Source organism: Drosophila teissieri, chromosome 2R (assembly GCF_016746235.2).
Source record: "Drosophila teissieri strain GT53w chromosome 2R, Prin_Dtei_1.1, whole genome shotgun sequence".
NCBI classification, from domain to species: domain Eukaryota; kingdom Metazoa; phylum Arthropoda; class Insecta; order Diptera; family Drosophilidae; genus Drosophila; species Drosophila teissieri.
This window is the reverse complement of record NC_053030.1, coordinates 7,923,144-7,948,556: the sequence shown is the minus strand read 5'-3', so window position 1 is coordinate 7,948,556 and position 25,413 is coordinate 7,923,144. Positions and strand designations below refer to the sequence as shown.

Genomic DNA, 25,413 nt, shown 5'->3' with positions numbered 1-25,413 from the left:
TGAAAACGATTAGATATGGAACTGTGTATATCGCTACGGTTTAGCTAAACAATGTTTTGATACATGTAATATCTTCAAAATATATGTATATAAATACAAAAAGAACAATTGATAGTAATATTATGTAGAACATTTCTGAACGAACCACGATAAAGAGCAAAACTGAATATTAAATGATTATACAACATTCAAGTTCCAAATTCACCACTGCCAATCAACATTTTTGGAAAAGCTCTTTTTTAAGTTGCGACTTTGATACTTTTTAGCCTGGACACAAACCAAGATAAACACTTCATTTGGAGAGCGATTCGTCACAACGCAGATTTCCCTTAAGTTTGATAAAATAATGAAATGGGAGTTTCTATTTCTCTCTGAGAATTGTCTAATTTATTTAAAAACATATATAATCCGGTCATACGATTAGCTTCTGCCGCAAGAATTACACGCCCTGCAGTTCAGTGCTGCACCAATCAATGACCTTTGACCTGGTCTTTCTCCCCCTGCTGACTGATCTCCAAGCTTCCGCCCATGCTGACATCCTCCACTACCCGGCACGTTTCGCTAGCCAGCTCCTCCGGATCCTCGACTATGTCTTGAACATTCTCGATCTGCCTCTGGAGATCTGAAACCTCGCCGCGACCAGCGAATTCCCCGACTCCCAGTTCGGCGTGGATGGTGTCCATGAGATTGGCCAGCAGCAGGCTCTCGTTGTGACTGAAGTCATCGCTCTCCATGCTGCCCTTCAGGATGCAGTTCCGCACCTCCTCGGCCTCGTAGCACATGCCCATCCGGTTGTGGTAGTGGGTGGGTGGCATCTGATCGCCACCCGGCAGGGGGAACTCGTAGTCCACCTCCTCGGTGATCAGGCGAGTGGGGCACCAGTAATTGTTCATCTTGGGGAAGAAAGCATAATGCAGGATTGTAAACTTTGGGCACAACATACCTTAATGGACCCATCCTTGCCTTGGATAACAGCCTGGTTGCTAAGCTTCTTTTCGGAGCTGACCTCGATGAGGGCCCTCTTTCCACGCGTGAAGCACAGTTCAATGTCAGCGGACACGTCCACGTGCTCCGCGTTGACCCTGCCGCTGACCTTGAGGCAGCGTGGAACTTCTCGAAACACCCACAGAGCCAGCTGCATTCCGTAGACCCCGAAATCGTTGGTTACTCCGCCGTAAAGTCCTAGTCTCCTGCGAGTGGCGGAAGTATGGAAGTATGTGCTTGATTTGCATCTAGGTTAAGAACTTACCCCTGCGAAACGGGCAGACCCAAAGTGCAATGGACCTTCTGTATCTCGCCTAGACGGTTTCGCAGGATCTGATGCCGCAGGTAATGATAGGCGGGCACGCACCTTGGCCACATTCCCTCCATGAGAAACAGACCGCGCGCACGCGCCTTCTCCAGCAGCTTGGTCACCTGCTCCTCCGTCATGCAGAGCGGCTTTTCGCACAGGACGTGCTTGTCGTTGTTCAGCATGAGATGGCACAGCTCCGAGTGTTGGGGATTGAGGGGGGAGATGTACACTACATCTGCGATTGAACAAAATTATGAGTAAGATGGTGTAAGGAGTAAGAAGCTGGAGGAAGTGTGTGTGCTATGTTTCATTTGACTTTCGTTTAATAATGAAGCCCAAACCTTAACTTCAACCAGCAGTTTCAATTTTCAGATATTAATAACTCACCGACATTCGGGCACCTGGCCAGATCCTCGAAGCTGGTGTACACGTTCTCCACCTGATGGCGCTCGGCGAAGGCGAGGGCGTGCGACTGATAGGCAGCCACGCAGGACACGATGCGGTGGTGCTGCTGGGGCAGGACACTCAGCGCCGCGGCAAAGTCATCCGCCATGAGGCTGACGGGTGCGATGCCCCAGCGCAGCGTTGGGCCCTCGTCCACCACCCACTCGCCCCCTTCGAGGGTCGCCTTGGAGTCGGCCTTGGAGGAGGGAAGCCGATTGATGTGCAGCTGGCGTGGTCGGGGTCGCCACATGTGGTGGTCACCAATATCGCAGCCGACGAATCCGAATCTGCCTCGCCTGCCATCCGACCTGCTTGCTGAACGTGTGGCACGACCTGTGGGCAGGTGATCTGCGGAGTGGTTGGATAGTCGCTATTACTCACTGCTACCAGAGAAAACTGCACTCAGAGAAATATGTATGTATGGTTTGGTTGTAAGCAAAGTGTATCCCAAATTTCAGTTCCGAACTAGCTTAGATTTAAGTTATGGAAAAACTACTTTGGTAGGTAGGTTTATATTTTGGTGAAAATATTAGTTATATTAAGTGCATCTCATATTTTCCGAGTGTACAACTGCTGGTGACGATCGGTATCTACTTTGTCGCGTAAAACGCATTTCATTCATACAATCGAGCGCTTTTCCACGAATTGGCGAAATTGCGGGTGTTGGTTTTGGCCGCCGGCAACCGGTCCGGACTCCGCTCCATCCGTGGACATGGACGTGGACCATCTACGTCGAAACCGAGACGACGGGCGCATTATGTGGCGCTGTTTAGTGCGTCAGTTCCTCCATAATTAGTCATATTTGTTTAGCATCACAACTTGTGAATGACTCTCGGCCGCCGCTCGTTGCAGCTCAGGCAGGTTTAGAGCCGCTAGTTTTTATGTTTGTGGTGTTGCTTTTCTTTTGCTTATTGTTTTTGTTTTTGTCGTTGTTGTTGTGGTTGTGGTTGTTGTTGTTTTGGCCTGGTCCTGGCCAAGTTGGCCAAGTTGGGAGCTGCCTGGGCCGCGCACTTTGCGCTTCGTTCTGTCCGCATTCGAATTTCACTTTCTTTTTTAGAAACTAAACATCGGACTGCTTGTGTATTTATCACCGCAGAGCCTACCGAATGGGTCGTCGCACTTAGACAAGTACTTTGTCAGCGGGACACGCACAAAATAAATAAAAATTCAAATAGTATTATTATTGTTTAAATTTGTAAAACTAAGCTATAGGTTGCATATCAGCACTAGCTTATTCAAACCACAAGTACTTAAATTGAAAAGATATTAAACGACACTATACTATGCTGTTTAAATAATTTCATTAAATTTAATAAATATTAACAGGGGTATATTGACTTATGAATACTTCTATTTCATCTATTTTTCTGATGATAGAGTAGAGAAAATTCGATTTCCCGCTGCCCAAGCCGCCACCTTTCCCGGCTTATTTCACTTTTCAATAACTCGAGTGCGTGCAACAATGTACAGCAGCGAGTGCTCGCTTCTGTGTGTGCGAGTGTCGATGGTGCGTCCCAACAAAAAGCAAAAATTTGTTTATCTAATTAGCAATGCGCCGGGCGACGTCTCTTCGGGGCGGCAGTGCTTTTCACCTGATTTTGCATGCATGGCAGGCGGTGCAAGTGACAAGTCGATGGCCGTAGAAATTGCCCTAACCCCAAATGCAAAGCGGTAAAAATATGTATGGCTCGCCTTTTCGTTTGCCTAGTGAACGAAAGTGTTCTTTGGTTGGCTCCATAACCAAAGTCCAAAACGAGAAGAAAACAAAGCAACTCTCGCCCTGTGCCGGAAATGTCTTTGTGTAAGTCACTGCGGGTGTATGTGTGTGGGTGAAATTATGTGCCAGTGAAAGGTTGCCTAATTTCTGTCATTAAGCTGCACGGGCACGAGCAGGACTTCGAGGTGCACTTAAAACAATTGGAGCGAATACCCAATTACATTCAGACTGTAGGGTGATCAGATATAAATATAACATTTCTTTTACATATGTAAGGAATTTAAGAAACTGATAGCTCCAGTGCTAATTAACTGCCCTAAACTCCTTCTGGAAAATATTATTTCCATTGATTGCATTCCTCTGCATATTGTTTATAATGTAGCATAGAGGGCGGGCGGGGGAACGCGACAAGAGCTGACAGCCAGAGCACACAAATTTGCCATGCGTGTGTGCTTTGATGACTCTTTCCCGAGAGCGACGACACGGCGGAGACGACATGTTCATTAAAGCCAGAGCAGCGTCATCTTGGTCGCCGGCGGTTGCCGGTTCCTCTGGCGCACCGACAAAGCAAATAAATACTCAAATTTGCATGCCTGCAACATAAATCGTCGCAAAATATTAAACAAGTCAGCAGCAACAGTTGAAATCAATAAATTTATTGATACAATTTACACGGCCGAGTGGGCTGCCAGATAGCTGGCCACATGCAACATGGCCGCATGCAACACATGCGCTAATTAAGGGGGCTCCCACTTGCTGGCGGGGGTGTCTCGGCAATGCTGCACTTGAGATGGCTAGGCAAGATGGCCTTGCCATTGCCAGTGGCCACTGGACAAGTTAGCGAGCCCGGCCAAATGACCAACTGACTGAGGAAGCAGGAGGATGGGGATCTTGAGGAGGGGAAAAGGAGGAAAACAAATTACCGTGGGGGGATTTAGTGAAGCACATTACAGTGATTTGCGATGATTTGGTCCCTACTCTGACTCGATTTCATCGGGGAAAACCACCGAAATAAATTAAGAGTCATTGGAGTTTAATTGTTAACTAATTCCGGTTGCATTTAGTTATTTGAAATTAATTAAGTTTTGTTTAAGTCTGAAAGTGGGCCATTAAATTTACTTACTTCTGGTAAAAGATTCAGCAAAAAAGGGAAAAGAAAGTGGAATGATTTGCAAACGTACAAATTCTGTAACGACAGGTATTTAGGAGTGCGCACAGATATCTGCGTGTTGTGCCATTCTAGGTTTCGAAAGTCATGTGTCAAGTTCGTTGCCAAAGTCTTTTGATTTGCAAAACGAGGTTTTTGCAACACTGCGCCTATTGACACCTCCAACATGTCGAAAGAAAAGGGGGACAAAGGGAGGCTCTGTGGCCAGTAAGCAGCATAATCTTTCCGCAGCCGTTGCTTTTTCATTTTATTTCTCTATCGTACTGACGAGCTTCGTATGCATGTCTGTCGGCTTACTCTAATCTTCCCCTCAACTACGCACACGCCCAGCAGCAACAGCAACCGCAACGCGAATTGACAGCCAGTCATGTCATGACTATTGCCAATTGTTTTTGCTGCCCAAAGCTTTTAACATATTTTACGACCCGATTGCCAGTAGAAATCTATTTTGGATGTTCGTCTTTTATGCAACAGGTGGCAGCGAAAGTGTAAATCTTAGGGTATACAACTAATATTCTTGGCATGCATCACTTTTTATATGTAGAAATTATATCTTTTTAATAACCGATTGCACTAGCATTTAATTGCATCTTTGAGTTTCTTAAAATCCAAAATTCTGCTCAATATTCTGTGAGTCCCAGCAGAAAACAAAATCAAACCTAATCAGAATGCCTGGCCAGCAGCGGTAACATGTTGCAGGTAGTGAAAAGTGAGTCTGCCTTTGGGCAACGACAGCAAACAGGCAGCAACAAAAGCGAAAAGACGACAACTTTGGTGACGAAGTCGACTGCGCTGCCGACTGCGATGGCGACGCGTGTCTTTATGGATTCGCCTTGGCCAAAAGCGTTGGTCAAAAGCGTTGCGACGGCAGCAACACCACGAAGACAAGTGCAGGCTTTGCTTTTCAGCTGGTTCGATGTACCTGAAAATCTCAGCCGAAGCCGAAGTGGCTGCCGCTGCCTGCGTCGACGACGCTGCCGCTTTTAACAGTTTCGAATTTTAGTTTTGGCCAAGACCACGCGAAATCAGTTAACAAACGGACGCGTTTTGAAACGGATGCACTGGTTGGTGGCACTGGCACTGGCACAGCGAAGCGAAGCGAAACCTGAAGCGCCTGAACCTCTGGCTCCTCCATAAAGATCCCAGGTCTTGTCCCAAAACCCGAGGCCGTGCGAATGTCTGTCGGTTTCGGCGGCAGAAGCTCGAAGAGCTGCTATCTTCATCGGTCGCTTATTTCGCTGGTCGCCTAAAAGTGAAATTTACTGAATGAAATGAAATGTCTTCTGGCCAGCCCCACTGTCTGGCCGAGTGGCTTTGTGTTTGATTATTGATTTGTGACTATTGTCTTGTCGGCAAGGAAGCGACTGCAAATTACATTGCCGCCCCAAAAGGATTAAAAAAGCCTACAAATTATAAAAGACTTTACTCGCGGAACCGCTAAAATATTTGTTCCTGTGCCAGTGACATTGAATGGCCAGCCGATTGGCCGGAAAAAAGGTGATGTAAGATCCTGCTTAGATTGTGTAAGCTTGTGAAAGTGAAAGAACAAATCGCACAGGGAAGAAAGTGCCCGAATGTTTGTTAAAAATTTGTAATAATATATATAACTAAGACTTCAAAATCCAATGGATAACATTTATACTTTGTGCTTAAGAAGAAAGAAATGTTAATGGATATTTTTATGACATATATGCCACTTTGCTTGATCGTTTGCTTTGATAGCTTAACATCTTGTAAGCCTACGTGTGATTTAAAGAAATCATAAAAAACTATTTATTGCAATTGACTTCAGCTTAAGATCAATCTTCATACTTTAATACATGAGTGATCACTAATCAATGATCTGTGATGACTAATTGCACTTTAAATCTGTCTATTAAACCTGAAGTGTTTTGTAAAGGACCTTAACATCCTTTTTATCTAGGAGCACAGATTCCTTCCACTTTTAAATTTCCCCAAATGTGCTGCGTGTAATAAATTAAACTACGGCCTACTTTGTTATTAGAATATCTAAAGACACATTTCACTAGCAGGACTTGGTCACGATATATTGTCGCTGGACATTTTCCCGCATTTTCCATCAATCAACTCTCGGTTTTCAATGGTATAATCCATGAGTGCGGATGCTGCTCATAAATTGCACCTTTCTTCGCCAGCGAAATCGAGTGCTTTGTCTCTTTTACGATCATGCATCTCTGCGCAAAGAATTAAGATGCTGAATGGCGTTAAAGCCGGCGCTTATGCCAACGAAAAGCAAACAAGCAAGCGGACATCACTCATACGCCGTGTGTACAGAATAAAGAGGCGATGCAAGCGAGGAGAGAAAGGGCACTCATCCACTTGATTTTCCCGGCACTCCCGGGCCACGCGGCGCGTTTATCTTTCACTTAAAGTGAAGATGACATTCTTTAAATGAAATTAACTGCCGGCAACAAAAAGCCCGATGCTGCAAACTGCAACTGCAACTGGCGCTGCTGTTGTGCTGATGCATTTGTAGATGTCGCTGCTGCTGCTGCTGCTGCTGCTACTGCTGCTAATGTTGCTGCTGTGGCAGTTGCTTCTGTTGGCAGTTGGCAGCTGCTTTGGCTGCAATTAGTATTTGTCTTTGGCTAATACGCTGCCATGTTGGTATGCATCTCAGTGCGCCAGTTTCTTGTTGCTCGTGTTGCAGCTACTGCTGCTGCAGGTTGCAGGTTGCTGCTGCTGCTGCTACTGCTGCTGCTACTGCTGCTGCTACTGCTGCTGGCATAAAAAGTGTCGCGCACTTGAATGGATATTTGGTCTCGGCTTCGGTTGTTTGTCTATTTATTGGTCTGTTTGCTTGCTCATCGGCTTTTTATTGCTGCCTTTTTACACACATTGGCTTAGCCGTCCACTTAACAGCTGTCGCTTTGAGTGCATCTCTCACTCCATCTCCATGTCTCAGTGATTTTTTCCCAATCCCAGTGCCTCACAGCGCCACTGGAGCCTTTGGGTTTGATGTTGTGGGCAGCGTTCGAGTGGCTGAGTGTGTCCGCTTTTAAGATACACCGATCGCAAGTGCTTGGAGTGCATTTATGATAGGGGATCATATAGTTTTGACTTCACGTGGGAGGCTCAATCTGTGGCTATCGAAGGGGTCGAGATCCTGCGAATCACTGGAAAGTTGAGGACTAGTTTCACTGCACCTTAACCAATTGATAAGAAATACTCAACTTTAATCGGAAACAAACTACTTTGGAACTTTATGGGACAGCTTTTGGGTGTAGCTTTTTTAAATGTGAAATCATAAAAACAACTTACATTTTTATATATCGTATAAAAATAATTGTATAATAAATTCATCCTGTTTTGTCCAGACATATTAGTTTGCTTTAATTCAAATGGGTATTTATTATTATTTATTTTAAATTTAAACTAATATATTTGTATACCCTGTACTCGAAGCGTAGAAGAAAAAATAGATTCGTTTAAAAGTATGTATCACGTGGAATCAAGCGTTTCCTATCATGTCAAAGTACATATGTTATTCATAAATTCTCTTTGTTCTAATATTCATCTAATTTTAGTTATTAATTCCGAAAAAGGTTCTATTTTCATTTCATCTGTTAATTTTTATTGATATGCTCTTGCACTTCCACTAGCTGACCATCTGATTGCAGAGTACATAGAGTTTTTTTTATTGATAAATGCTAGGTCCTTTTGTTATCTGATGTTGAAAAATAACACTCATAATTCAATAAAATTCCATTTGATGAACATATGCGACAATCGCACAATAATTAGCCTCAACACTCACTTTGCAAGCAACCCATTTTTTTTGTCATGTAAAACTACTTAATAAAGTTAAATAACACGGAAATTATGCGTAATTAAACGCATTATGCAAAGCCGATGTAAGATAATAAAAACAATTAAATAACTCACACGAAACGAGAGCGTGAAAACAAGTTAGGCCTACCGCATAAAAATGCAATAGCTTTTATGAAGGAAACGGGGAAAAATGAGGGAAATTAGGAGCGATACTTGCAAATGATTGGTCCAAAAGTTGGCCGGGATAAGTTATTATCAATCGCAAGTGCATCATCACCCCTCCCCGACTCTTCTGAGCCGTCGGCGAGTTTTATTTGATTTTAATTGCTGCCGTAGCAAGATGTTTGCCATTTAATGGCTTTATTTATGCGTGTAGTAATCAAGTTAATTTTTACGATTGCCGCCGAGCGCGATGCAGCATCAGCAACAACAACAACAACCGTAGCAGCATGCAGGCAACAACAAGAAACCCGTAGAGCTGCTGTGAATAAATGCAAATTTTCTTTTATGATCAAAAAGCACAAGTTTCACTTTCGATGGGAACGAAGCAAGCCGGCAAGCGCAGCCGAAAAGAAATATTCACAAAACCGAAAAAAGAGGCAAAGATGACATGCAACTGGGAGGGAGATGATGATAAGAAGCCCTTAGGACATATTTTCGAGAGGAAATGCAGAAGAAAGAAAGCCACAAAGAGCACAGCCGCCGCCCACCCAGGTCGCATAAATACATCATCTGACCACCAGAGTCCCGTCCCCGGTATCCTGAGAGTCATCTGTTTGGTCATCTGCCGCATAATGCCATAAATTATGAATTAATCGCGTCGATCGTGGGGAAGCGTCTTTTATCAGACCGATGCACTACTGAGTTCATGATTAATGGTTTAAGTGGGACTAGGATTTCCCTCAATCCAATATCAATTCTGCGAATATAGGTTCTATATTCATGTTAAGAAATAATTGAATGACCTTCTGAACATTGAGTTTGTTGCTTAAGTCTTTTGTTTTCCCAAATAAAAATCCCTATTTAAGCATTTATTACTTCAATAGCATAAGTATTTTCCTTAAAAAATAATAATTTTCCAGTTCAAATGCTTCAGGACATTTAACGCTGCTAAAGCTCGTTATTTTAAATTGAAGTCTTATCATAGTATTATCATATCTCGTTTATTATTCCCTCAATCGGCCTCGATAAAATCCGATTTGTGAAAACAATTTGCAGTTTAATACCTTTTCATTAATAAACCGAGCTAAGTGAAAGGTTAATTATCTTTACTTTTTAGCTTATATTAAACTGGCATTCCATTTTATGCTCACAACTTAAAGGCTACCTGAATTTCATGCCAGCTCTAAATTAACTGGCCAACAATCTGGATAACAACCTGTTAAGTGAGTCGAATGCAAGCGCCGCCAAACTTCCTCATTCACGTCCGTTGTTATTCAATAGTTAAGAATCAATTGCGGTGGCTGTGATTGCACAGCTCAAGTTAGGCGGACACAATCGATGTTGGCTATTAAATCACCAGCGAGTCATAACCGAAACTGAACAATTTAACCAAATTCCAGATAAGACGAGAAGCAACAGAAACGCCGAGACACCGATCAACGAACCAAGCCAGCCGCAAGATGATTAGTGAACGCCACAAGAGCCGCGATTTGGTTACGATACTTGGCCTGTTCCACCTCCACCTCCTGCTCCTCGGACTCGGTCTCGGACTCGGACTAGCCTCCGGCGACCATGTGGTCGAGGTCTTGGCTCAATCAACAACCGCATCCACATCACAGCCGCAGACTTTGGAGACGATTGGCAGCCAGGATGGGGCTGCTGTGACGCCCGGTGCGACAACAGGTGAGCGAGCAACGTGCAACAACCGCAGCGAAATGAAAAATATGAAAGATTTGCACTTTGATTTTGTTTCGCCAACATAATTGGGTGCCTGGGTGCGGAGAGCGGAGAGCGGGCACTACTCTAATGGCCAGCATTAGGAGATCAAACAATTTTGAACGCAATCATGCGAGGCATTTTAATGCGAATGAAAGTGAAAATCGTCTGGCAACATTGTTTCGTGGTCGCAGGCAATTATGCAAGGATAAATGGGATCCAGATGCATGTGCTCGATTGCCTGGGATTGGAGTGGCTCCGGTTAAGCCGAGCTACCCAGTGTAGGCAGAGCGCGCCCACCCGTAATGAAAATGCAGGGGAAGGGCTGAGCGACGCAGTGAATACCCTACAATTTAACTGGGATTTTATCCGACCATGATTCATGAACATGAATATTATTAATGTAATAATAACTTCTAAACAATGCATCATGATTTAAAAAGTAATTAATACATTTTCTGAAAAGTAAACATCTTATATACGACATACTTTGCCCACATTATGTGGACTTTCTTCTCATATTTAGGTAGGTGATAAGACATCTATTTCATAGTCTCTTTTTCCATTTTAAAATGTTATCCGATCCGAGCGAGTCAATTGCTTTTCATGTAAGCGTATTAAATGCCAATTGGTACAAGGAGATCAAGATGCAAGAGTGGCCATTTCCGCTTGCGTCAAGTGCATGTCCTCACGTCGAGGAGCCGGGAGCTCATAGCTCCGCATGCCTTTGCAGCGCTCAAATGGAAAGCGATTTGTCTGGTTTCAGCTAATAATTTAGCGGGCCTCCGCATTCGCACTCGCAGTCGTCGCCTTCGCCTTCGCCGCCTCTGCCATTTATTTTCCTCAGTCCGTTGATCAGTCAATCAAGCAGAAGGCGAGCTAAAACTGAGCCGAAATCCAAGTTTACCCGAGTGGTTCCAATGAGACTTTGTGTCTGGCTGTCTGTCTGTTTGCGGTGTTGATTGCCATGGTCGTGGCCCCTACAGATCAACGCCTGCCGGCGAAGGAGCCAGCAAGTGTTGTCTGCCAGGTGGGCGTTGGGTAGGCTTCACCTCTGACTTGGGCTTTATTGAGAGTTGCCATGTGGCGCAGATGAGCAGCTCTTGAGATCCCGGCAAGTGACTGGGATTCGGATTCAATGGAGGCCCCTATCAAGCTCACAGTATGCGGGCATTAAAATCAATTTATGCAAAATTACTCGAAAGCGATAAAAGTTAGATAGCCACGAGAGAAGTTTGATGGGATCATTTGTTCATTAATCCTTCGACATCACTATTCTTGGATGCATAATGTGGTTACCCGTATTTAAAAACAAATGCATACTTAAGCATCTAATCCATTATTAATTGCCCTTTACAATACAATAACAATTCTATATACTAGATATTAAAATCTTGAAGTAATGCAATTATTTGTATTGTTGGTATTTAGCAAGTAAAATAAATTATTGGACAATAAGATGTTTGTGGTGTTTTAGAGTAATATTTGCAATGCATAAAAATGCAAATAAAATAAAATTTGTATAGCTCCCCTCGCTGTGAGCAACCAGGATGCCATCTGAGCCAAGTGACGGGACAAAAACATTTGTTAACACTTTAACGAGTTATGATTTAGCCGGGCTCAGTCTTTGAGCATGGCCAATAGCTCCGAGCTCCACGCTGAATCTGCAGCACAAATGCCTCCCGGCCAATTGGGGGGCAATTAAAGCTGCACTTGTAAAAGTAAATTGATACGCTGCTCAATCATCTACCCCTGCGTCCTCTCTTCCACAGCTCCGCGGCTGGACCCGAACAACAACAACGAGTGGCGTCCCCTTGGACACGGGGATCCCCTGCAAAAGGACCCCACCTACGACTACAGTCCGCCGGCCCTGGATCGAGTTCGCTACTGGGCGGAGAACAACAGCACGGGCCAAAGCAATCCGGAGGCGAGGAAGAAGGAACTACCTCCGGAGGTTCTGCGCAACAAAACGAAGAGTGAGGTCCTGCTCCTCGGAGTGGCAAGTGAACGCGTTAGGGTCCCCCACTCCCACTCATATCCACCAGTTGGCGGTTTAGGCCATTATCACCAGCACCAGCAGCTCCAGCAGCACCAGCAGCTCCAGCAGCAACAAGCTAAATATGCGGCCATCCGAAGGAGCTACTATGCCCCCACCCAGCAACAACATAACCCACAAGTGCCACAGCAAAGCCACCACATGCCACAGCATCTACATGCCCAGCAGCACATGCCGCCCACCCATTTGATGCCACCTCCCATGATGATGATGAAATCAAGTGGTTCGTCCGTTTCTCCCATGGAATACAGGCACAGTATGATGGCCACGGGAGCGCCCACCTCCTACATGAGCCTCAACCATATGAGTTCTCCAACCCCCAAACAGGCGATGACTTCCTCCGTGATTTACCACCAGCCGCCGGCGATGGGTCACCACACCCCCTTATCTTCTTCAACGCCTTGGATGACCAGTAGGCCACCATATCGCTTGAGTTACTCCGACCCCCATCTGCAGGAATCCATGCACACATACAGTTTTTCAAGGCCGCATAACCAGCAAACGATGATCTACTCGCCCAACTCACTGCCAGGACATCAAAATGGATCGAAGACAGGTCTTAGGAAACCCTGGCTCCATGAGCTACTCCAGAAAGAGGTGGTGGCAACGTCGAAGCCCAAGGTTAAGCCCACAATGCCAGCCACAAAGTATTTGATGGGCACAACCAAGCCACATCACCCACAACCACCAGTTGGCTTGGGCATAAGCTCCACCCGCCCCCCATTTACCTATGCACCCGTGACATTTGTGCCCGGTCCACCCACCATAGCAGTTCCGACTGTGGCCACCAGAAAGGAACCCCAACCGGAAATCTACATCACACCCACTCCCCAAGCAAGTAGCTCTGGCTTTAGGCCTATGATGATGACCAGCCCTAGCAGCGTGGGAACCACTCCATCGACCACAACGACAACTTTGCCCATTTATCAGCGAGCCACAACGACCAGTAATCGTTTACTGATCCCCCAGACGAGCAATCTGGCACAGAGACCCACAGTGGCTCCTGCTCCCAGTGAACCCACTACGGACTCTCTCTTCTCGCACTACAAGCAGCCACCGAAGCCGCTGCTAGGACCCATGTACCTCATCATCGAGGGTCACTCGAAAGTGAAGACCTATGGCCAAAATGAACTGGATCCACATAGTCCCAAGATAGTGCCGGTTATCTCGAAGAGGGAACCAGTGGTTAGGATAGCCGATCCCAATGAGAAGCGGGGAACTGTGGAGTCCTATCAGGTGAAGCATTTGCACACCAAAACCACACCTATGACAACTACAACTACGACCAAGAAGCCCACTACCATGAAACCTACGACCACAAGAGCTCCTGAAAAAGCTCCTGTATATAGCACCACTAAAGCACCAGTAAGCAGCAGCACCACCACTGTTGCCCCCGCTGCGAAAACCACAACCTCAAGAACTACTAAGGTGCCCATAAGCAGTACTACCCCCTTAATTGCACCACAGCCCACTCCAGATAGCCCAAGCGGTGTCAATGATCTGATGAGCCTACTGGACAACATGTTTGCCGATGCCCAGAGGATAGCCTCTTCCACTGATTCGCCTTTGGTGGCCAGTTCGACCACGAGCACCGTTCTGAAGCCGGTGAGCACCAAGTTGTTGCCGCAGCAACCGGAACCTAGGATATCCAGTCAAGCGGCGGGCATAGAGAGCCTCCTGGAAAATGACACCCATGAAGATGATGAAGCTGGCGAAGGTCCGGGGTCACCGATTTCCACTGCAACACCACCTCGGGCAACGCGTCAGGTATTTGACTATGATCAATTGCCTGAGTCACGGATTAAAGACGGGGTCACCACCAGAGATGATATTGTGGAATACGATGATGATGATGTGGAGGAGGGCATCGAGGATGATAATGAAACGGTCACTGATGCTCAACTGGAAAACGATGAGGACGACGAGGAGGAGGAGGCTGAAGAGCCAAGCAATTTACTCAAACGAATCGATCAATTTGTGGATGATGTGGACGATGGCGAAGACGACTTGGAGGATCTTATCGAAGGTCTGGACGAGGACGAGATCGACGAGAGGCGACAGCAGCATTAGCCCAAAACATGCATTTTTCTTGAACTGCGCTCTATACCAAATCTATCAGAAACTTTTTCTCACGCCTAATACGTTCTTGTACATAAGTCAGCTTTAATTGAATCTGTATTTATTTGTTGTTAGTTGTTAGACCCTGCCGGCGTCACAATGTGACTGCGTTCTATACCCAATGTAATTCGAGCAAAGAGTTTTCGTTGTGTAATTAAGCATTAAATTATTAAAATTTTTCTACGTTTTTTAGTTGTTAAGTGTGAAAATAATTGAAAATAAAACGAAATACGAAAATCAAAGACAATAGAGCCATCTATTGGGGAGATCAGCGGAGTGCGCCACCTATTGCGTAGCAAGCGGCTTATACACAGAAGTCTTTCTACACAAAACCTACATACATTAGATGTTAAAAATAGGTTAAGGTAAGTTAAAATAATATAATACGATCAAAAAATAATATTATTATTATATTATAAAGTAAAAAAGTAAAGTTTAAAGAACCTAATTCCTAATTTATTTATATGATATATTTATATTTGAAAAGGTATAGTATAATATTTATAATTTTTCATTTTCAAACAAGCCGCCAAATTTCCTTCCAGTAAAATCGATCGTTCACTTTTCGATACCGATACCTACGAAATATTTCTGACAGTGATGGCATATTAGCGACAATTCTAAAAGTCTAAGAAACAACTCCTTTCTGAGTATTAATTTTTACTTATTATTAATATTTACTGTAAGTTCTACCTTTGTTATAGTTTACAATCGACGTTTACGGCTCTTACAAAGTTCCATTTGGGGTTTCCCGCCAAATAAAACCATTTCACGCTGAACTTTGGACATCACTGATGTTCGACCTATTGGCTCGCTCTGTTTATTTCCAATTGGATTTTCCAAGCGTCAGTTGAGAACTCGCCGTTGAAGCGTGCGGATTACGGTAAAAATAGGCCGCTTCTAGTACGTGAACATAAGTCTGCTCTTGTTGGAAGAATCAACAACAACTTGCCAATTGGATTAAATTGTGTGCAAGGTGTGCTAAACTAAGTAGCAAAATAATATATTAATAACTAAGTCCAAACAATACAAGGCACTCAAAGTTCACAAAGCTCAAGTGGAAAATTAAGCGATAAGTGTGAGAGTTGTTTGTGTGTTTGTTTACGCTTCTTCAGCGATCTTCGTTCTCTGTCTCACTTTCGCTTTTGTTTGGAGTTTACGAAGGCGGAGTAATGAACTTGAGCGAGTAAGAAGAAGATCTGCAAATGCAGTTGTTCCAATCGGAAATGTGTTTCTGTGGCCACTGAAAAGTAAAACAAAAGCAACAAGTGGCAAACACGTGCAGAGTGATTTTGTGACTCAAAGCCCATTAAAGCGGCCTAATTTTATGATAACGGCAGCTAAGCTGATAAAGAACTATAAAAACTAAACAACAAATCGTATATAATCGAAAAGAGAGGCTATATTTTGCATACCATATAGCCGTCATAAATTAGTGAAACTATCTCCGCCTTCCCTTGAATTGAATGACCGGTGATAATGTCTATATAACTAAATGTGTGAATGCGTGTGCATATATTTGACCATTGGCTGTATAACCTTGATCCGGGCATTGCGTCGCGAGCTGAAAAATACAACATTTCTGAAATGTGGCGTCTCGCCATCAAACAGAAAAAGCCAAACAGTAAAAACCAAACAAACTTCTATGCCAAAAAACCGGTTGGTGCTGAAAACCCAAACAGAGAGTACTTCTGACTGGAGATAAAACGACCCAACAAAAGGAAAAGAGAGAGCTTGTGTCTGGTTGGGAAAACAAATTCCATTCCAATTAGAAATTATCAGTCGCACGGCAAATGTCAGACTCCGGCTGATAAGAGCATTGTTTTTTCCTTCTGATTAGAGAGAAACCGGCGAAATTTTGGTGTCTCTTTCCTCTCGATAAGTGAGGCTACAGTAAAGCTTGCCATGGTGAACTTTACATTCTATTAAACTGAACATGGTATCTTGAATACAAAAAGAAGCTTTAAAAGTTGAGTTTTCCCTTAAAAAAAAATAGAAAGATTTCATTACTCAAAGCCAGAAGACCCTTTTATTCGGTTCCAGCAAGATCGACTTATAGAATTCCGACTATAGCTTGTATGCATCCGTTTTACATGGTAAGGGGCAAGAAAATTGTGATTAGGGTGGCCCAGCCAGACATGTCTACCCTGGCAACATGATAACGAGGGGATTATGCAATCTCCGCGTTTATGAACCGCAGCATGATAACCTTTATCAATCGATGTTCCATTGGGCGACGTTCAGTACTCAAGTTGATGAATCGACTTGAATTACTGACCTACTTGTATCGTCGCTATGGCAGGTTCTTCCTTATACAGCTGCAACCGGTTCCGGCAGTAATTATTATTATTCGACCAAGTAGGACACAACTAAAATGCCTGGAATATTCGCACGATTTTAGGTACGCCCTAGGGCAGTGCATTATATAAAAATGAACAGTGGTCACTGAATTGACGAAACTTTTCCAAGATCCATCATCATATGTAGAATAAAGAAAGTGGTGCAGTTACTGCAGTACCTCCCCCACCTTCGACTGTTTAAATATAAACCGAAAGTTCAACAAACTAATCGTCAAACCGCAAGAGCATTCAATTCAGGTTCGGTTTCCCCATGCGGGTTGTATATGCATGTTCTTACATATCTATCCGAACAGCACAGGTCAAATTAATAGTGGTCTCGACAGGAAAAGTAATGAGTCGACTCTAGCTAGGCGTATAAATTGTACATATTGGTATAAGAACCTACGACAAGTAAACTTTGCTTTCCTCTCACCTCAAGCTTAAAATGATCATTATACAAAGTTATCCCGATTAACTTATTTGACCTCTAGTGTGGTTTCCTGCACGGATCTGTAAAATGTTTATCAATGTATCTCTTTGAGTGTTCCACGTACATATTTACATCTCGCACTGCTGCTGTCCCCAAAGCCTGGTAATTACTCATTACTTCGGCGATGAGCCATGACTTCAAGTTCTGAATGACGTTGCGTCACGGTGACTCGACTGAATCGTTCTGCACTTAATGAACATATGAGATTGGAGTACATGTCTTTGTTGCACTTGGATCAGTTCAACGCTCTGAATAATTATGTAAAACTTTGTGTTTGCTGCCAGTGGAATACTAAATACTGCTGCGAGACAAAAATTGCTAAAATTCTTCACAACATTACATCTTTTGAAAGCCATTATCCAATGATTGCCACCTACGTACGATCACTTTAAATTGATTTTTATGTGCACAAGCGATAAGCGGCGATAGTGATCGAACTTTGATGTCAAATAAACCAGGTATCAAGATACTACTCAAATAAAACTATTAGGTAAAATTGTTGCCTTCATTACGTTAAGTTTGTTTTTCTTACTTAACATTTCTTTCTTTTCAACAGATAACACACAAATTTCGTCATAGAAGTTGCCTACCTATTTGTATTATACTGAACTATAAATATTAAATAATTGCTGAGGCAACAATTTCCTAATCGTATCTTGCTAATCGTTGTTTGACATAAACAACTTACGTGAACGCAAATCTATAACTCGAATCTCATTTATATTCAAAAATAGAATCTCCACATATAATAAACAGTTTTGAGTGCTTTGAAATGGGCAAGTTGCAAATTGGGTGTGATTTTCATTTTTGAGGCTGTTGGCTTAACCACATTATCAAATGCGGGTTCAATGTCTATGCAAATCGGTATCTGATTACACAATCAGCAATCACTTAGTCAGCTGAACTTTGACCGCAATGAGTGCGGATTTTGCATCTGGTTTGGTCCGGATCTATTTGTTCTCTAACATAGTAGATCTACTTGCGGCTTATTTATGGTCCGCTTCAGTAAACAATTAAACGATGTTCATAAATAAGAAGGGAGATATGTGATTATTTGATTAAGACATCTTATTACTTAATTACCCTCATTACTTTTAATCAGAGTTGCGTATTTATTCAATAGATTACCTCCACTGATTAGAACCTCCTCCTGGGATCCAATCTAAGTTATATGTGTGTTAAAATAAAAGCACCTAATCATTTTATAGGGATACCAAAGCAAATCTTATCTGTGCATTTCAGCTGCAAATGGAATTTGCGATAAGCAAGAACTAATCATCATAAATTGAAATTCCTTCATATAGACCCCACCACCATGACCACCAATAAGGACCCCAAAGATAAGGAGCCCGGGAAAGCAGAACAACCGACCAAGAATGGCGGATCCAGCGGCGTGGGAATCATGAAGCGCTTGAGAAGATCGGCTTCCGCCACGGAACATAATCTTAGCAGTCTGCGGAACCGCAAGTCCACACAAAACCTATTCGATCAGCACGGGAATCCCATCGATCTTCGACAGTATCGCAAAGTTTTGGATAAGGATGAAAATGGTAATGGAACAAACGGATCCGAGAAGAAGCTGAGATATAGGAGAACACAAAGTGTGACTCGGGCTGAGGAGATTTCCAATAAGGAGGAGAAACAGAGAAGAGCTCAGCCTGGCAGGCCGTAAGTAAGGTAATTAACCTTTTTAGTCCCCAATTCAGGGTTTGGCCTCTTTCAGAATCCATCGGCCACGAGATTCTCTGTTCTCTTGGAGCTCTGGCTTTACTAATTTTTCTGGCCTGGTGAACTGGGGATTTCTACTGCTGTGCATTGGAGGTCTGCGTTTGGGTTTGGAGAACCTGTTGAAGTAACTACGATAATCTTAAGTAACACACAAGTTTTAACTAATTCCCCACTTTTCAGATATGGCATTCGCATCAACCCCCTGGACTGGTTCTTCTTCATAAGCGGCCACAACGAAGGCGAAGGCCACAACGCCCTTATCCTGAGCATTTGTAAGCACCCACTAAATTGAGGATTTCCCAAGCGGAATTCATAACCTTCATATCACCATCCTTTACAGACTCTTTAGTTCACATCTCGCTCTGTTTGGCTGTGGAAAAGGGTCTAGCCATGGTAAGTACTCACTTTGATAGCATCTCACGCCAAATTTTTTCGGTCGCGACTTGAAATATGTTATTAGCTTAAACATGGTATATATGCTAAATTTGAAAATATCTAGGTAATTCAAAATACACAATTTTGATAAATTGATTGAAGCTTGTTGACAAGAAATGATTTGTTTATCAGAGAGAAAAGTTTGAAATATTCCGAAGTTATCGCAGTTTAAAATAACCAATTTCTGAAAACATAACTTTTAATTGTTTACAAAACTTACATATAGATACATTATAAACAAACTTTTATTGACAATAAACTGGGCATGCAATGAATGATTGAGTGCGTGTAAGTGAAGATTTCCGAATGTATGGCGAGGTTTGATTGCGATGAATGAGCTCCGAGTCGTTCGTTTCCTTTAGGCAATTCGCACTCCAGCCTGATCACAATATTTCTGTAGTACTTGCTTGTATTCCGGCTCCAGGGGCGACAGCAAAGTGGAGAATTCTCCTGCCCTAGCCTGGGCAAACTTAGAAAGCGAAGTGGCTAGAAACTGGCGGGCATCCTTAATCTCAGCCAGGTGATCTTGCTGGTTGGGCTGGGCATTAGTAAGTTGGGCATATGCCACTTGATAGCCCGCATCCGGATCCTCGGCAACTCCTGCTGGCTCTCCTAATTCGAGACCCTTCAATTTCTCAGGTGGTCGCTCAAAAAGATCGATTAGAGAATGCAGCAGTCGTGGCCAGAAAGTAGCGTACTGTTGCTGCAATATTTCTGGAGTTTCTGTAAGGAGCTTAGTGACACCCACGGCCACCATTTTGCGATCCTGTTCCTTGGGAACCTTGCCCATTTCGGTGATGAACACGCGATCCAGCAGCATTCCAAACAGGTTAGGCTGAATCTCATCTATCAATTGAGCCATCTGACTGCCACTGAACTTAATCACATAAAAGCTGAAGAAGATTATGATGCCGCTTAAATACTTTGGAGTCTTTGAGAGCGACAATCGCTGGAAGAGCAAGCCAAAGATCTGACGAAGATTAGTTTGAATCTCAGCTGGAGGGTAGTATGAAAGCAGATTCTGGAGCAGATAAAAACCTTCATGGTCGTTAGCCTTGGAGGCAATCATCTTTTGGAATATTCCGAGGATTCCGCTCTGAAATAAAATGGATAAGATTGGAAGCTCTGATATTTATAAGTTAACTTACCAGTTTACCCAGGGCTTGAATCTGAGCTGAACCCTGCTTGATGAAAGCAGAAATAAGGCGAATCAATGGTGTGACATTGCCCGTCCGGTCCCACAGAGCTGGGGACAACAAGCAGGGGAACAGTGCCCAATAGGGTTCCGGTATAGAACCAGAGCCCTCACGCACTTCCAGCAGCACAGAAAGCATCTGGAAGACGTAGGGCATAAATTCGACAATATCCTGCTGTAAGAATCCTTGGAAAACTGGGAACAAGGCCTCCTCAAAGGAGCTCACAGCCGAGGCATCGGCCTGACAAACAATTCTAGCGAAAAAGAAAGTTTGTAATTGATCTTAAGCAACGAAATGAATAATACATACTTTATACACAGAGCCAGCGTTTCAAAAAGGTAGTGATTAAAGTGTGGACGCGACGGCATTTTGGTGAGAATCTCGGTAAGCCGTGGAAGGGCGACGCCCATGAAGGGCATGGCAGCCGATTGCAAAACCGAAAAGCTTCGCATGATAGCTAAAAATAATAATTACGACTTTTCAACATATGAGAAACTCATTAGATAGTCCCACAAACTCACCTTTCATTACGTACTCATTCTCTCCGGATCCCGGAAGCGAAAGGGTCGCAAACAACCCGCTAATAAGTTGGGTTGCGTGAGGTGCTAAGACCTGAGGTCCAAACAAGATGGCATTGCTGGCATCCCGCATAGTTAGGATCTTCTCCACGGAACAAGCAGCATAGCTATGAACAACGGGGCTTTCGGCGGGGAGATGTCTAATAAGCTGGGGCAGGCAGTTGGCCAGGACTTGGGGACCCAAAATGCTGCGGAACACCATTATATACTTAATGGCAGCAGCTTTAAGCACGGGAAACTCGTTAACTGCAAGGAAAATTGGAAGAATGCAGATATAAGATGGGCGAATTAGGAAAGTGGTTATTTGGGCTTACTGTTGGGTCTTTCCAGTTCTGGAATAATTTGCTGGGCACCAAATTCAGGAAGTGGAACCAACTCCGAGGTCTGTGTGATGCCATGCTTTTGAGTTCCACCTCGAGATGCCCACGAAGTAACCAAATAAATTGCCGTATCCTTTGACCTCCAATTGGTAGCCGGATTCTCTTTATACTTGGTCAACAATATCTCTAGATACTGGCCAAAGATGCCAAAGATCTTTTGTTCAAAGTTGATAGATAAGGTCTTGACCAGATCGCATGCTGCCCGACGTCGTGTATCAATGTCAGAGCCTTCAATATCCCTCCGAATATACTCCTCCGGACTGTCCTCGAAAATTTCTTCATCTGAGGGCCGGATATCTAGATTGGGAATGACTACTTTATCGCAGATCTGCGCAAGAATCTCTGGATTCTCGAAAATGCTCTGATAGTGCGGGCGCTCTGCCACCACAGAGAGGAACTGCAGAGCATGCGAAACCAACTGTGCGCAAAATAGATATAGGAAAATTATGGTATTAATTATAGACAAGGCTAATGCTTTCGGTTACTCACCGAATCGTACTTGGTTTGCAAGCTGGTCTTGACCAGCAATTCCCAAACTGCAGTCACAAATTGCTCCATAAATGGCTTGAACTCCTCGTCGTACTTTTTCGCATATAGGCAAATATTCTCGCAGACTTGAGCACGCAGATGCTCCAGAACACCCGCATCCTCATCATCACCAGTACGCAGGGATGGCACATCTGCGGCCAGTTGTTGAATAAACGCTCCCATCCACGTGTTGATATTGTCCTCAAAGAACTCTGGCAAGTCTTGAGAATTGAGCGAGAAGAATACTTTGTTTACAAGAACCAAAGAGCCGTAAATGACCTTCAAAGCCTCGGCATTGTTCTCGTGCACTTTGGTCAGCTGCATAGTGGCCTGGAGCAGGTCTGTCAGAGGTTTAGCCATGCGATCCAGCACAAACTTGATCTCCTCCCACAAAGCCTGCGACTTGAACTCATAACGATAGCGCTTGAACAGCGAGTGTGCGGTTTGCAAAACGCCGTTGATGACATTGAAATCGCCAGAGGCGAATCTCTCCACCATCTCGTCGATAAGCTGCGGCCATTTTTTGGGAAAATCATGTTTGCCTATGATGCTGACCGCGTCGCTTAGTTGTTTTTGCAATGCCACCGGTGAGTGAAGCATTAGCGTTACGATCAGGGTCTTAATTGTATTCCTGTCACTTTCGTGGATGCGATCTGGCCCATCGCTGTCCAGGTGGGCTGCCCAATTCCGCTTAATATAGTTCTTAAAGGCAATGGCTCCCGCCACCCGCGTGGTCATGTCCATTTGGGCTTTGTCTATCAGATTGAGCAGTAGGATCGGGTAATTCTGCTGCAGTTCCGTGGACTCCAAAAGTTTTTCGGCTATGAAAGAAGAAGGAAATTGGGTGTTATTTAATATTATGTATGTTAATCCGTTGTAAGGAACTGATGTAGAAGCCTATAGTGATCTTCGGTAGACTAAATTAAATTTATATCATGACAAACATTAAGATGAAGATCTGCACGTGTGGTCTCTATAAGCTAAGTATGAAGAATATTTAGATTTTGGCATGCCTTTAATAATCCTAAAACTAGGGCTATGGCTTTGAAAGGTTGCTTGGCAACAGTCATATCAAGATCAGCTAATCTCGAGTCAGTGAATAGAAAGCTGCACGACTGTAAAATTCCATAGAGGTTGGGAAAACTTGTGGAACATTTCAAATGGATTTAAAAACCGTATTTTATTTAAGCGTCGCCAAAAATCATTTCCCGCGCACGCACACATCAGCAGCCCTGCACGCATGTGCAGTTGTGTGTGTGCCACAGGCACACGCATTCCTACACACACACTCACCCGGCCGGCGGACATTTGGATCGGCGCTCAGCGTCTGCTGCAAATAACCGGCCAGCAGCTGTAAATTTGCCTCTGTCACTTCCATTTTGAGTCTGTTTTCTTCTCGATGGTCCTATTTGCTTTAATTTAAATCACTCGTGGCTTTTTCCTCCACACTTTTGCAACATGAAATGAAATCGCAATTCGTTTTTGCACACAATGCTCGCAGATCTGGAGATGGATCTCAGGGCGGTGTTTCGTTATCGATTGTTAGTTAGCGATGAGGGAAGTTACAGTTACGGGGTATCGATAGTTTTAGAATTTAAATGTGCATATTGTTAATAGATAACACATTTTTAAATGATAACAGGTCCTGTTTCAAAAAAGAATAAAATTATTTAATTAAAAAATTATCCTACATTTGTAATTTTTCAGGAAATAATTGCAGAGGGCTTGGGCCTATTTATCCAGATAGTCAACATCGTTGTGTTGGTTTGCCTGCCAGTGGTAACCATTCACCTGAAAGGACATGCTTTTAGTTTGAGTAAGAAACTAACTTAGCTGAAATGTATTTTGGGTAACACAATTATTTTTTAACCTTTTAATTTCTATAGTGGGCGCTTCAACAGTTTGCTTCTTTTACTCTGTGCTGTTCCTGAAACTCTGGTCCTATGTGCAGACGAATATGTGGTGCCGTCAGACTTACTACCAAAAGAATACGCGGGAGCGGCGACCTAGCATAACTTTGGCGGAACTAAGTATGTTAGAATCTCTTAGTCGTGTGGTTTATTATTAATTTATCTTTCATCCAGAAAAAGGTGTTTTGGATGGCGGGGATGAAGACGAGGACGTTTCAAAGCTGGTGCAATATCCGGATAATCTCACGTACAAGGATCTCTTGTACTTCCTTTGCGCGCCCACACTCTGTTATGAGTTGAATTTCCCGCGCACTTCCCGCGTGCGCAAACGCTTTTTGCTGAAGCGTTTACTGGAGGTGGTGATTGGAGTAAATGTGGTGATGGCTTTGTTTCAACAATGGATAATTCCATCTGTGCGGAACTCCCTGATTCCGTTCTCCAACATGGATGTGGCCTTGGCCACTGAGCGACTCCTTAAACTTGCGGTTGGTAGAGTGGAAATTACATAAAGCTTACGTATTATTTAATATCGTTTCTTTAATTAGCTACCCAATCACCTTTGCTGGCTGTGCTTTTTCTATCTAATGTTCCACTCTTTTCTAAATGCGGTGGGCGAACTGCTGAACTTCGCTGATCGCAATTTTTATTGTGATTGGTGGAATGCGAATAACATTGATACCTTCTGGCGGACATGGAACATGCCAGTTCACAGGTGGTGCGTGCGTCATCTCTACATCCCTGTGGTCCAAATGGGCTACTCCTCAAGACAGGCCTCTACAATTGTGTTTCTGTTCAGTGCCGTCTTCCACGAATATTTGGTACGAGGGCTGGAAATTTGTATTTGAATATTTTTACAATATTATCATTTAAATTTTCAGGTCTCCGTTCCTCTGCAAATATACAAAATCTGGGCCTTTATGGGCATGATGGGTCAGATTCCCCTCTCGGCTATATCCAAATCCATAGAGAAGAAACTGGGTCCCCGAATTGGCAATATAATCGTGTGGGCTTCCATTATTCTCGGCCAGCCTCTGTGCATAATGGCCTATTATCACGATTATGTGGTCCAGCATTTTAAAAACTCACTCAACGGTACCGACTACGGGAGTTAGATTTCAAAGACGTCATATTTTTAAAATGGAATACCACTGAAATATCTGCATTGGTCGGGTCCGCGTACTTTTCGTAATTTATAAGCCAGAATGCAAGTTAAGAAGAAAACTTGTGATTGCCAAAATACAAAGCATATTTTGTATGACTTTTGCACATGCATGTAGTACTGATGAACACAAATAGATTGTTATTGAATGCATTTGTTAATGAATTTAAGTGTCATGTAAATAAAACAAATTTTAAACTAAA

General features: G+C 43.6%; 4 protein-coding genes across 4 annotated transcripts; 2 read left to right on the top strand and 2 right to left on the bottom strand.

The window, feature by feature from the left end:
- Window positions 1-377: 377 nt before the first annotated feature.
- LOC122612859 (trans-1,2-dihydrobenzene-1,2-diol dehydrogenase) lies at window positions 378-19,585 on the bottom strand. Its single transcript, XM_043786719.1, has 5 exons — window positions 19,430-19,585; window positions 1,682-2,086; window positions 1,250-1,529; window positions 944-1,190; window positions 378-893 (listed from the first exon to the last, which is right to left on the bottom strand). Exons 1-5 carry the CDS (start codon window positions 19,491-19,493, stop codon window positions 471-473), a joined length of 1,419 nt encoding a protein of 472 aa, XP_043642654.1. The 5' UTR covers window positions 19,494-19,585; the 3' UTR covers window positions 378-470.
- LOC122612857 (mucin-5AC) lies at window positions 10,038-14,419 on the top strand. Its single transcript, XM_043786716.1, has 2 exons — window positions 10,038-10,260; window positions 12,066-14,419. The coding sequence occupies exons 1-2, from the start codon at window positions 10,038-10,040 to the stop codon at window positions 14,417-14,419; spliced, it is 2,577 nt and encodes an 858-aa protein (XP_043642651.1).
- LOC122612858 (diacylglycerol O-acyltransferase 1) lies at window positions 15,316-25,413 on the top strand. The gene is made up of 10 exons (XM_043786717.1): window positions 15,316-15,443; window positions 18,601-18,964; window positions 19,020-19,148; window positions 19,205-19,296; window positions 19,365-19,417; window positions 23,849-23,957; window positions 24,028-24,171; window positions 24,226-24,536; window positions 24,597-24,869; window positions 24,930-25,413. The coding sequence occupies exons 2-10, from the start codon at window positions 18,612-18,614 to the stop codon at window positions 25,161-25,163; spliced, it is 1,698 nt and encodes a 565-aa protein (XP_043642652.1). The 5' UTR covers window positions 15,316-15,443; window positions 18,601-18,611; the 3' UTR covers window positions 25,164-25,413.
- On the bottom strand, window positions 19,641-23,667 carry LOC122612856 (exportin-2). Its single transcript, XM_043786715.1, has 7 exons — window positions 23,435-23,667; window positions 22,103-22,962; window positions 21,548-22,031; window positions 21,177-21,479; window positions 20,965-21,112; window positions 20,608-20,908; window positions 19,641-20,555 (listed from the first exon to the last, which is right to left on the bottom strand). Exons 1-7 carry the CDS (start codon window positions 23,517-23,519, stop codon window positions 19,818-19,820), a joined length of 2,919 nt encoding a protein of 972 aa, XP_043642650.1. The 5' UTR covers window positions 23,520-23,667; the 3' UTR covers window positions 19,641-19,817.

What these genes read in the sequence shown, in the direction of transcription:
- LOC122612857 (XM_043786716.1), top strand. Translation starts at nt 10,038, where the DNA reads ATGATTAGTGAACGCCACAAGAGCCGCGATTTGGTTACGATACTTGGC. An exon ending in GACGCCCGGTGCGACAACAG is followed by an intron (nt 10,261 to 12,065) that starts GTGAGCGAGCAA and finishes TCTCTTCCACAG; the next exon opens with CTCCGCGGCTGGACCCGAAC.
- LOC122612858 (XM_043786717.1), top strand. Translation starts at nt 18,612, where the DNA reads ATGACCACCAATAAGGACCCCAAAGATAAGGAGCCCGGGAAAGCAGAA. An exon ending in CGCCCTTATCCTGAGCATTT is followed by an intron (nt 19,297 to 19,364) that starts GTAAGCACCCAC and finishes CATCCTTTACAG; the next exon opens with ACTCTTTAGTTCACATCTCG. An exon ending in TGGAAAAGGGTCTAGCCATG is followed by an intron (nt 19,418 to 23,848) that starts GTAAGTACTCAC and finishes GTAATTTTTCAG; the next exon opens with GAAATAATTGCAGAGGGCTT.
- LOC122612859 (XM_043786719.1), bottom strand. Translation starts at nt 19,493, where the DNA reads ATGTTTAAGCTAATAACATATTTCAAGTCGCGACCGAAAAAATTTGGC. An exon ending in GGCCAGGTGCCCGAATGTCG is followed by an intron (nt 1,530 to 1,681) that starts GTGAGTTATTAA and finishes GTTCAATCGCAG; the next exon opens with ATGTAGTGTACATCTCCCCC. An exon ending in GCAAGGATGGGTCCATTAAG is followed by an intron (nt 894 to 943) that starts GTATGTTGTGCC and finishes TTCTTCCCCAAG; the next exon opens with ATGAACAATTACTGGTGCCC.
- LOC122612856 (XM_043786715.1), bottom strand. Translation starts at nt 23,519, where the DNA reads ATGGAAGTGACAGAGGCAAATTTACAGCTGCTGGCCGGTTATTTGCAG. An exon ending in TCCAAATGTCCGCCGGCCGG is followed by an intron (nt 22,963 to 23,434) that starts GTGAGTGTGTGT and finishes CTTCTTTCATAG; the next exon opens with CCGAAAAACTTTTGGAGTCC. An exon ending in AGAACTGGAAAGACCCAACA is followed by an intron (nt 21,480 to 21,547) that starts GTAAGCCCAAAT and finishes TTTTCCTTGCAG; the next exon opens with TTAACGAGTTTCCCGTGCTT.